At 39.9% G+C, this 12,704-nt stretch overlaps 2 protein-coding genes across 2 annotated transcripts in view; one reads left to right on the top strand and one right to left on the bottom strand.

Annotated features, from left to right (window-relative positions):
• LOC135075643 (cationic amino acid transporter 3) overlaps positions 1-12,704 on the bottom strand; it is a 53,750-nt gene that overhangs the window by 40,163 nt on the left and 883 nt on the right. The gene's annotated exons all lie outside the window — the stretch shown is intronic.
• On the top strand, positions 629-12,496 carry LOC135075642 (uncharacterized). Its single transcript, XM_063970047.1, has 10 exons — positions 629-726; positions 1,213-1,370; positions 2,163-2,279; positions 2,783-2,880; positions 3,712-3,848; positions 5,181-5,283; positions 6,349-6,470; positions 7,037-7,182; positions 10,285-10,393; positions 10,473-12,496. Exons 1-10 carry the CDS (start codon positions 669-671, stop codon positions 11,960-11,962), a joined length of 2,538 nt encoding a protein of 845 aa, XP_063826117.1. The 5' UTR covers positions 629-668; the 3' UTR covers positions 11,963-12,496.

Genomic DNA, 12,704 nt, shown 5'->3' with positions numbered 1-12,704 from the left:
TTATTAGCAATTTGTATTGCACAAATTACTAATAGTCCCGTTAGCCCCTCGTGGTAAGCTAAATAATCTTGTGCTACGAGTGGGCTCACCACAATAGTCGACTGAAATGCATGAAATAAATTGTTGCAAGTGTATGATGATGAATTTTGAGCACGATCGTGTAAAAGACGACATGACTAGTGGAAAACTCGTAATCTGATCGGATAGAAGGAAAAAAACTTAATATGCCGTTATGAATTTCCCATTCACGATAGGGTTCCCGACTTTCCGTTATCATTTTGCCTCGTGTAAATGTGATTGACACATGACTGATGGAAGGCGTGTGTAGACATTTTACGAGAATTTTAGGTGATTATCACACTGCGCCGCGCTCCGCCGCGGTACGCGGGACGACAGATTTAATCATTGTATGCAAGTACCTCAGTTTGTATAGAAAACACGCGCGGCACAACACACTGACAACGCGTCTGCGCGCGGGATTTTTTGTATGAAATCACGCGGACCGCGGCGGAGCGCGGCGCAGTATGATAATCGCCTTAAACGGCCGATGCATGCACCAGCCCGTCTCTTCGTAGACACGCAGCTGTGTGAACGCACCCTTATTTGTTGTTTGTTTGTGTATAGTTTTGCTGTGCTTCGGCGCGCGCGCTGTATGGGCGGGCTGCGCGATGGCGGCGCTGCACGTCGCCACTCTCTTGTTCGTCGTCGGCGCCGGCGCATTTACAGGTGAGACTATTTTTCAACTTTTGTGAGGCTCGCTCAAAGATACCTAATCCTCTTCAATACCTCCGTTTTCTCGTTACTTATAACGGGAGTTGATTCATCAATTGGATGTTTACAAAAATACTTGTATCAGTCAAACCAGTTGGCTGTGCTTACTTATTATTAAAGATTATTTTTTATTAATAAAAAAATCCAGAAGACCTGTGGCACACACACACACACAGTCAAAATCTCGCTGACGTTCAGAAGTCATCCCATTGAAAATCAGTTCTAAATCCGTATTCGCAAGGATCATTTCGATATAAAGATTACTCGATAGTATCGCAACTCAGCGATTTGTTGTCGTTGAAGTTTTGTTACGTGAATAAGGCTACTGATGGTGGTACTTACTATTTTTCTTTTTTGTCAGCTATGGCTAAATCAGCTATGGTTTCAGATGTTTTAGGCCACTTTTCGATTGTTTTCAATTCCTTCTAAACATATTTCCAGCCGATCCCATCAACTGGAAGCTGCCAGCGGAGCAGGTGCCGGCGGGGCAAGGCGACGGCGGCTTTGTCCCGCACGGCGCCGTGGGCGTGTTGCGCGGCGCTGCCATATGCTTCTACGGGTTCATGGGCTTCGACACTATTAGTGCTACGGCTGAAGAGGTGAGCGGTTCGAGACCTTATTTGACGGGTATTAGGTGGGTTTTAGAATCGCACTGACCGCTCGCTGATCGTCGGCGCTGACAGATCAATATGTATGTAATTGAAGGGAACGTTCCTGAGTGACGCTGATCGCTCGGGGCCGACGCTTCATGCATTTTGACTGTCAGCGTTGACGGTCAGAGTGCGTCAGCGTGACTCTAAAACCAGCCTTAGAAACCATTTTTACTTGGCCTTCTGTTACTATGCGTATGTTGCCTTTTATGAAACCATTTTTACTTTGCCTTTCTACCGGTACATGAGCTTCGACAATATCAGCGCTACCATAGAGTTGAACGGTTGGAGACCACATTACTGGTTTTAGAAGTAATTTTCATTTGTTATTCTGTTACCACTCGTGTAGCACTCTCTGCTTCAACGGGTTTGTAGGTTTCGACACCATTTCTAAATCCCATCAATTGAGGCACCAAATGATCATCAGGTTTCATCGTCAGTAAGCTTTTTTTTGCGTCAGGAAAATGTATTGAAATGCATACCCACCGGTTCGGGGGTTCCGGTGGGTTATGTGGGGCTCTCCAGTAAAAATCTGACGGGTCCCTTAGTGGGGTAGCACGTAAGGCGCCGTTAAGACGTTCACATGCGTACCCCCTTCGTCAGTAAGCCTGGCGCATCTGCTTTACTGAACCAGTACTACTGTACTATGCTAGCATATTAATATCACTCTCTCGATTCACTCCTAGGATAGCACATCACCAATAAATCCAGATGAATAATTATTAATTATGTATTTTACAGGTAAAGGAGCCTCGGCGAGCGATTCCCCTCGCGATCCTGTCGGTGTTCGGGCTCGCGCTCGTGGCCTACGCCAGCGTCTCCATCGTCGTCACCATGATGGTGCCGTATTATGACCTGGTCAGTAATCAGTGTCTTATTCCTTCCGCTACATTACATTCCTACCAGCGAAGTAGATGGTGTAGACACGCACTTCACTTAGCTTCGAGCAACTTCGCCTCGCCTCACCCGACTTCCGATTGTCATAGCTTCAAGTGTAATGGCTTGGAGTGTTCTCAAGTTTAAACACGAAAGCTCTCAAATCCCATCTTCAATCATGCATCAGGTGATTAAATTCTTCAGTCATTGTAGAATACCGCAACTTGCAGAAGTCTAAAGATCATTGAGTTGGTGGCTGTCGCTTTCTAAGGCCCAAAACACACGGTGAAACGCAATTGTAACGAATCTGCAACTTCTAGTTACTTTTGAGTTTGAAACCGGTTTGAAATGGTCGCGTCATGTGTGGTCTCTCAACGGAATCTATGGCAGAAACTTAGATGCAACTCAAAAGTAACTAGAAGTTGCAGTTTCGTTGCAATTGCGTTTCACCGTGTGTTCTGGGCCTAAATGTGCGTTATTTCCAGGACCCGATGATGGCGGTGGTGGCGGCGTTTTCCTTCGTGGGCTGGGAGTGGGCGCGCTGGATCGTCACGGTGGGCGCTGTCTTCGGCATCGCTGCTAGGTATGTCCAACATTTGATCCACAGCAATTAAATATTGGCGTTACTCGGCGTTTGTTTTTGTAAATAAATCCAATGGAAACTCCTTAAATTCTTTTTTTTTTGCGTATTTTATAAGTAGTATATCTGATCAAAATATCACAATTATTACGCGACTGCGCAAGACAGACTTAAGGTCCTATGTCCCCTAGATGGGGCAGAGCTTGAGCTTCGCGTTTGATCTCGCTCCAAGTCTTGCCGATTTTCTTCGCCTCGTCTGCTACAGAGCGCCGCCAAGTTTGCTTCATTATGACGTAGTTATTCGTACGTTCACGTGACGTACGCGGTTGACCTCATCGAAGGTGGAAGTCAACTTTAAATGACGTGATGATGATGATGATAATGTACAGTAGCCTTATAATCACGTCGTAACAAAACTTCAACGACAACAAATCGCTGAGTTGCGTTCCTATCGAGTAATCGTTCTATCAAAATGACCCTTGTGAATACGGATTTAGAACTGTTTTTCAATAGGTCGACTTCTAAACGTCAACGAGATTTTGACTGTGTCAAAGTACGTGAATTAGGCCACAGATCTATAGTTCCAAAATATTCAACTGTCCTATCCATGACATTGACAGCGGGGCGCCACCGTCAATACCGGATCGCTGGTTCCGATTTTTGCCATGTTGGAAACCATATAGTTGAACGATGGTAGCGCCCCCCTGTCATTGAGTTTGGTGGGACAGTTCAGCGTGGGTCATCTATACGCGCTTGATGTCAGCGAAGGTGGAAATCAACCGTAAATTACTTGATGTAGATGATGAATGTACAGTTCTATGTATGTTATTACAGCTTGTGTGGCGCGCTGTTCCCGCTGCCACGACTGTTATACAGCATGGCAGCGGATGGGCTTGGCGTGAGCCTGCTAGCGCGCGTGTCCAACGGACGCGTGCCCGTTGTTGCTTGTCTCTTGCCTGCTGCATTCATCGGTGAGTACCATAGAGATATAGAGAGATGCCAACTAATGCGCTGAGTTCGAAACTGTGTCGCATTAAAACAGCGGTTCCCAAACTTATTTAGTCTACTGCCCACTTTGAGAATAAATTATGTTTTAGCGCCCCCCATTTTTGTAGTCAAGAGTCGAGCTCAGTCGATGTCTAAGAGTCCTCCTAGTAGATGACGCCTCCCAAGCCTCTACACAACGTCCCGATTTTTTTTCTGGGTCTCTTACCGCCCCCCTTTAAGCCTGCAGCGCCCACAAGGGGGCGTTGTCGCCCACTTTGGGAAAGACTGCATTAAAAGTTCACACACACAAACTAATCAAAATATGTGCTCATCAACCACGTACTCAACGTTCGAATAATCTTTAGTACTACGCAAGCAATGCAAACTGTTTACATTATGACATCGCTGTTCTCATCATTGTTTTCACGAGCAATGTGTTCTGTTTTTGGGCATATTGCTGCGACACCGGCCCCGCCCCATTTTCACATCTCCCTTTAGTTTAGGTGATCTGTGGCGAATACTGTCAGCTAATGTCACGTTTAATAGATGATGTGGTCAAGCTCCAATTTCGGACAAAGAATAATTTATATCAAAGTGCAAGCACACATTAGCCTTTAAGTATTGGACATCAGATTTACTTTTAAGTAACTTTTAGCTCTCTCTTTACGTGATATATGTGAGACCTTAAGTTAAAAGTCATTTCATGAATACTAAACTTTTCATTTTGACACCAAAATGAGATGTCGTTTGTCGGCCGTTTGGTGTAGTGGTTCAGAACGGACTACTATGGCCGAGAGGTCCCGGGTTCGATTCCCGGCCGGGCAGAAATTGAAATGATGAATATTAATTTCTGTGACGGGTCTGGGTGTTTCTCATGTTTAATATGTATGTATTTAAAAAAAAGTTATATAAGTAGTATATATCCATTAAGCTAGCACCCATAACACAAGCATTAAGTTGCTTTATAATTGATTAATTTATTGAATGCTTAATTTATGGTTTTTATTATTATTTTTTTACTCTTTCTTCTGTTTTTGTTAAATAGCGCGGCAAAAAGGCATCCACTGAAAATCAGTGTCTTGGCAGTCACACTGTCAAGATATTACTGAGTGGGTGACCTTTTTTGGCAACTTAGTAATATTTTTTTTTATGTATGTCTTTGTTGCCTGAATCTGTGGTTGTCAAAATAAAATTATTTTCTTTCTTTCTTACTTTGGGGCTAGCTGGCGCTGTGTGAAATTGTCCAAAGATTGAAATGTTTTCCGGTTCCCTAGTATCCGTGCATTTGAATGAGCACTTCAATATAACTCTTCCAGCGGTGCTGGCGGGCTGCGTGCCGCTGGAGCAGCTGGTGCGAGCGCTGTGCGCCGGCGCATTGTTGGCGCACGCCTCCGCCGCCGTCGCGCTGCTGTGCCTCAGGTAATACCACAGAATAAGTAATAGTACCGGTACAGAAGGATTACTCCGCAAGACGATTTAAATAAATGCGAGTCTTGCTACGACGCGATACAGTGGAATTCAGCTCGCACAGCACTACGTACCTACAATTTTATTCACCTACAATTTACAACTCTAATATACTCCAGTAGGCCTAAGATGCGCGCCGTGTAAACTTTTATCGACGTCAAATGTATGGGCAAAATCGATAAAATGGCGTGATAACCGCTTATCGCGGCGCGCATCTTAGGCCTACAGGTGTTAGCGACACAAGTTTGTCGTATTTGTGTTATTTATAGGTCTTTCTGTTACGTTCTCTCGTCAAAAACGACTATAATTTTAAGCCACGATAGCCGAACGGTGAAGGAGTCGGACTGGCTGATTCGTGATCCGGGGAACGTGGGTTCGTACCCCGCCGCCGCTCGACAATTGTTGTGAGCTCACTCGTGACGCAAGCATATTTAGCTTAGTACGAGGGGCGGGAGTATTAGTAATTAGTGCAATAACAAATTATTACTAATAATCATAAAAATAATTGCACATCGACTATCGACAAATAATTTAATTAATTTGAATCGATTAAAATTTATCCACTGGCGTTACGAAAGGATATCGATGTTGTTATCAATGTTTACCTGGCCACTGTAATCAGGCGACCACTGAAAACCAGCGTCATGGTGCTACGCACTGCGGCATTATGCTGAGTGGAGCCTTTTTGGAATCATTTCCAAATTAACTTACTATGCTGTTAAGTTTTCTAATTTGTTGTTGTAATCTATGTATGTATACTAATAATATTATAAATGCGAAAGTAACTCTGTCTGTCTTGCTTTCACGCCTAAACCACTGAATTGATTTTGATGAACTTTGGCATAGAGATATTTTGAGTCCAGGGAAAGGACATAGGATAGTTTTATCCCGGTTTTTGAAACAGGGACGCGCGCGATAAAGTTGTTTTGTGACAGACAAAGTTCCACGCGGGCAAAGCCGCGGGCGGAAAGCTAGTGCCAAATAAATGTATTTTATTTCTTTCTTTCAATGTTGCAGGTACCGCTCCGAGCGTGTGTCGGAGGCGGCGCCCAGCACGCTGCGGCAACTCGTGGGGCGCGGAGACAAGGCGCCCACGCAAGCTACCTCGTTCCTAGTCTACATTCTGATGCTGCTTTTCGGTAAGCATCAATTACGTTGCAATGATCGATATAATAAACGTTAATACACCTTTTTCCTCATAGTGGGACGCTAACATTTTTTTTTAATGAAGAGCAAAAATAGTTTGGATCTTTCACCACACAAAAAGCGCCTTCTTTCAGGTTTATTTGACACAATTAATTAATATCAAGAGCATAGTCACCTGCATATAGTCGGCCGTTTGGTGTAGTGGTTCGAAATGGACTACTATTCCGGAGGTTGCGGGTTCGATTCCCGCACAGTACAAACATTTGTGTGCATGAAGATATTTGTTTGTATTGGACTGGGTGTTTTCTATGTATACCTAATATGTATGTATTTACAAAAAAAAAAAGTATTTAAGTATATTTATATCCGTTGTCTAGTACCCATAGTACAAGCTTTGCTTAGTTTGGGACTAGAAGCGCAGTGTAAAATGTCCAAGGATATTTATATGATTATGCCATATTATATCACAAATTGTGAACACACATTTTAATTAGTGCTGGTTTAATTAGTGCTGGTAATTAGTCCTGATAAGTCATAGTATAGCGTTTGTTTTTTGCAGCGTGCGCGAGCGCAGCGGCGGCGCTAGTGTGGCGGCTGGCGGCCCGTCGCGGCGCGGCGCTAGCAGTGCTCAATGTCGCCGCACTGTTGTTACTAACTGCCGTAGCGCTACAGCCGCGCGCACAGAAACCCACCACGCACTTCACGGTGAGACTACATATCCGGCTCGAAGGACTATGTGACAATGTGTTCAGTGAAAGTTTTATGGCCAATTACACCGGTCAACAAAAAGAAATTTATTTTTTGCGCATGGATTTTACTTATTATATTCTGATTATACAGTGTGAGTCACGTTAAAGTGTACATATGAAAATAGATGAAACTAGACCTATTTTTATCGACAAAAAAGAGGTCAAAATTTTTTTGAGATTTTTTTTTTATTTTTTATACAATTTTTTTCTTCCAATTACTTATTGTAAAGAAAACGTAATAACTTTTAAACTAAGGGGTATATTCTGATAAAATAAAAACTGTAATAATGCTAAATAACAGGCGATACTAAAAAAATACATAAAATACACAAAAAAGGCCAACAAATAATCAAAAATAATACTTTTTGAAAAAAATCTGCTTTTAAATTCGTGTTTTTTTGGTTATTTGATCAATTTCTCCAAAAAATGTCCCTATAACCGGTGATTTTTATTACTTCGTATTATTCTCTATCGTATTACCTTCGTAAAACCAAAAATCGCATGTCTCTATCTCTATCACAACGTTTGCAATGATCGTTTGAAATAAGCCTCTCCGGGCGCGCCATTCAACGCTTCGTTAACAACGAAACTGAAAATGGCTCTAGATTTGTAATTTTGATAAAGACAAGTTAGATTTCAAATAAAAACAAAAGATTTCGAAGTAAAATAAGCATTTAAGTTCAAATTAAAATTTTCTCTACCTGTAGCGGAGAATAATGTTGTGGCAGACCTTTGTTCAAACGATCATAGCAAATGTTGTGATAGGGATAGAGACATGCGATTTTTGGTTTTACAAAGATAATACGATAGAGAGTAATACAAAGTAATAAAAACTACCTGTTATAGGGGCATTTTTTGGAGAAATTTATCAAATAACCAAAAAAAACACGAATTTAAAAGCAGATTTTTTTCAAAAAGCATCATTTTTTATTATTTGTTGGCATTTTTTGTGTATTTTATGTATTTTTTTAGTATCGCCTGTTATTTAGCATTATTACTGTTTTTATTTTATCAGGATATACCGCTTAGTTTAAAAGTTATTACGTTTTCTTTACAATAAGTACTTGGAAGAAAAAAAAGTCTATAAAAAATTTAAAAAAAATCTTAAAAAAAATTTGACCTCTTTGTTGTCGATAAAAATAGGTTTAGTTTCATCTATTTTCATATGTACACTTTAACGTGACTCACACTGTATAAGCAAATGTATATAAAAAAGTGCGATTACAAATCGAAAATATTTGCTTTTTAAGAAGTTATAGCGATTTGATTTTTCCATCTTCATAGTAGAATGTCTCTCAAGATGCACGTCACATTCTCATTGGGATATACAGTGTGAGTCACGTTAAAGTGTACATATGAAAATAGATGAAACTAGACCTATTTTTATCGACAAAAAAGAGGTCAAAAATTTTTTGAGTTTTTTTTTTAATTTTTTATAGATTTTTTTTTCTTCCAATTACTTATTGTAAAAAAACGTAATAACTTTTAAACTAAGCGGTATATCCTGATAAAATAAAAACAGTATTAATTCTAAATAACAGGAAATGCTAAAAAAATACATAAAATACACAAAAAATGCCAACAAATAATAAAAAAAGACACTTTTTGAAAAAAATCTGCTTTTAAATTCGTGTTTTTTTGGTTATTTGATAAATTTCTCCAAAAAATGCCCCTATAACCGGTGGTTTTTATTACTTTGTATTATTCTCTATCGTATTACCTTCGTAAAACCAAAAATCGCATGTCTCTATCCCTATCACAACGTTTGCAATGATTGTTTGAACTAAGCCTCTCCGGGCGCGCCATTCAACGCTTCGTTAACAACGAAACTGAAAATGGCTCTAGATTTGTAATTTTGATAGAGACAAGTTAGATTTCAAATAAAAATAAAAGATTTCGAAGTAAAATAAGCATTTTAGTTAAAATTAAAATTGTCTCTACCTGTAGCGGAGAATAATGTTGTGGCAAGCCTTTGTTCAAACGATCATAGCAAATGTTGTGATAGGGATAGAGTCATGCGATTTTTGGTTTTACAAAGATAATACGATAGAGAATAATACAAAGTAATAAAAACCACCTATTATAGGGACATTTTTTTGAGAAATTTATCAAATAACCAAAAAAATGCGAATTTTTAAGCAGATTTTTTTCAAAAAGTCTCATTTTTTATTATTTGTTGGCATTTTTTGTGTATTTTATGTATTTTTTTAGTATCGCCTGTTATTTAGCATTATTACTGTTTTTATTTTATCAGGATATACCGCTTAGTTTAAAAGTTATTACGTTTTCTTTACAATAAGTAATTGGAAGAAAAAAAAATCTGCAAAAAATTAAAAAAAAATCTTAAAAATTTTTTGACCTCTTTTTTGTCGATAAAAATAGGTCTACTTTCATCTATTTTCATATGTACACTTTAACGTGACTCACACTGTATTTATAAATAATTATGGGGGCTTATTCGCAAGAACAAGAGGCACGCTTTCATCGAAATATAGTGGGATTTGAGAAACGACGTTACCAAGGCCAGTATACTGAAAGCATGATAGGGTTAGATTTTTATGAAAAAAATCTTCTATGGAACATGACAGGAAATTAGAACTTTTCATTTTTAATAAATATTTGGACTCTATTTTAGTTTTTCTCTTGTGAGAATGAATCTTAAATGGATGTTTGTTATGTTTTAATAGTTCGAAAGAATGAAAGAAAGAAAGAAAAAAATTTATTTGGCAACAAATTAAATCATCTCTATGTTCATGTTTCATACATTCATTGATATGAATTTTTCTATTTTTTTACACATAAAAGCAAATTCAGAACAATTTTTTGTTGTTATTCTTGTTTCTAGGTTATAAAGCAATAAAAATAAGCTATGCATAACCCGTGCGCAAAAATACTGTAGACAGTTGTTATCGCTCTCGCACTGTCAATACACACAAGTTTTGTATCACTGGCCATTTGACCAAGTCTCACGACGATAGTTGTGGTTCGTGACCAACTTTGTCTTTAAAAAAAAATGTAGGTAACGAAACTAACACATCTATTTTGTTTTTCTTTACAGACTCCACTATTCCCACTAGTCCCTTTACTGAGCATCTACGTCAACATCCACCTGATGATATTCATCAGCCTCAAAACATGGCTACGTCTTATAGTTTGGATTTTAATTGGTAACGAAACTTACAATCAATTATTCGTGGAAATCATTTAACGCATCATCGTTATAATATATTTTTTGTATGTTTTCAGGAATACCATTGTACATTCTGTTTTTGTGTTGCTACAAGAGTCCAGAGGAAAACAATTTAGAAGAAAATATAAAACAATTCTCTTACGCAAACAAAAATGGAAAGACGCCAATACAGATAGTTGTAGAATCACCCACGCCTCCTGGTACTATGGACAGAAGTAGTAACAGCGCAGGGGATCACATACAGGCGAAGGACAGTAACAAAGATGACATTGAAATGCAAGAGACACTTTCCCATAATGAGATTGTGCCGTATGCAACTCAAGAGATAGTGCTACAACACGCTGCTGTTGTTGAGAACAACGAGGAGAGAGAGGCGAAGATAATTGACATGCTGGACAGAGTGTTGCAGGCAGAGGAAGACAGTTATGGAGAAATCATCAGCTTGAAAGATCCGATAGACGAGGAAACAGTGGGCGCAGTGGGCGAAAATGTTATCCACAGAAAGTCCCTCAGCGAACTGTCGGATGCAGGCTCGGACGCGTCCTTGGGTAACCAGGTGTTATCCAAATACGACGTCATCGCGCAGGTGCACAGAGAAGACTTGCCCATAGTGACGGAGGAGAAAGCGGACACTGGCGAAGCGGACATACTCGACAATAACAATGAAGAGGACGAAGGAAACGCACCTATTGAGTACATTGACAGCGAAACGAATTCTCAAACCGACGAGTCGGGATATTCGGACACCATTGAGAAGAACACGCTCAATGACTCGTCGGAAGATATAAAAGACGCTCCTTATATCCCGACGCCTCCGCCCTTTGACGCAAACTTCTTTGCGAACCAAACGTTCCCGGTGATCCCCCCTTTCCAGAAATCTTACACTGTACCGAAGCGTCCGTCGAAAAACAAAGCGTTCGAGGAACTCGAAGAGAACAAACCTCGGGAAAGCGTTCAATCGAACGGGTCCCAAGGCGATGGAACCATAATATTTGGGAGCGATCGACAAATCAATTTTATGTCAAAACTGAGCAACATATTTCAGGGAAAAATCAACACACTCAACGACACCGAAGACAAACGAAGGCGCTCGAATTCCACAGGGAATGTGATACAAAATACTGAGTTTTCTGTGAGCCGCGAACGTCCAGCTATATTCTTTGACTTGAAGAAAGAGATTTTAGCTGCGCAGAAGCTGCGAGCGGCGAGTTCGGAAGAACCAGAAGCAAAACAACCCCCGGAAGCTGCCGAGGAAGCCGCCAGTGAGGAAGAAGAAGAAAGAGACATTAGCATGAGTAGAAATGATTTAAAGTCAAAGTTGGAGAGTATATACGCGAACGGCGGCCCCCAGCTGTTCAAGCCGCGGCTGATGAAATCGAATCCCCCCACGCCCGAGGAGGCGTATCAAACCGACACCTCGAGCACCGAGAGCATAGCGAAGTTACCAAAAATTGATAAGAACGATACTTTGAAAAGGCAAAAGGACAAGTTTAGTGCAGTGTTGAACTCATTCCGTTTAAGTATAAATAGTGACGATGCAGTTTAGTATTGTTTAGAAATAAATATAAATTAATTTCGGGTGTAATTGTGCCTAGTCTTAATTAAGTGCCTTGTTTATGTATTCAATGTTACGCAAATGCCAAAAATAGTATTCTTGTTGTGGACAAAGAAGATGACGTGTTGTATAAAGTGACCCCGCGGGCCATATTTCAGTCTGCAATGTCGGCATATTTACAGACGCAGTGGCTCATACTTTATCTCAAAAATTATTCAACATTTCACGGTTTATATCTAATAGTTTGTATTGTGGGACGTATTCACCGTCAATTTGTGACGTATCAATATTGTGTTCAGCTTACAATATTCATGTTATGAATAAATCATTTTTACAAACGGAAACTATTGAATCCAATAAAACTGTACAAACGGGACTTAGCAAGTCCCAAACAACGCATCAACCTGTTTAAAGATAGATAACGCAAAGTTTACGAAAGACTGAAAGTCCCAGATAATTGATCAAATTAACCAAATAGGTAATGTAAATTATAAGTAACTCGTTATAATAAAAAATATTAAATTATTCTATTGTTTTCTTTTAAAAAATATTCAATTTTAAGGACGTAGCACACTTATCAACCCGGAAAGGGATCGGAACCGTATCAACTCGAGTTGGTCAGTATTCTTTGTATGAAGCTCCTACCTACACCTACACTTATCCGCACGTAACGTAAACGCCTTGCCTCACGGTTGACAGCGTGCGAAAGGTGATACGGTGCTGATCTCTTTCA

This window comes from Ostrinia nubilalis, chromosome 10 (genome assembly GCF_963855985.1).
Source record: "Ostrinia nubilalis chromosome 10, ilOstNubi1.1, whole genome shotgun sequence".
NCBI lineage: Eukaryota > Metazoa > Arthropoda > Insecta > Lepidoptera > Crambidae > Ostrinia > Ostrinia nubilalis.
The sequence above is the reverse complement of the archived record's forward strand: the minus strand, read 5'-3'. Positions and strand labels throughout refer to the sequence as shown.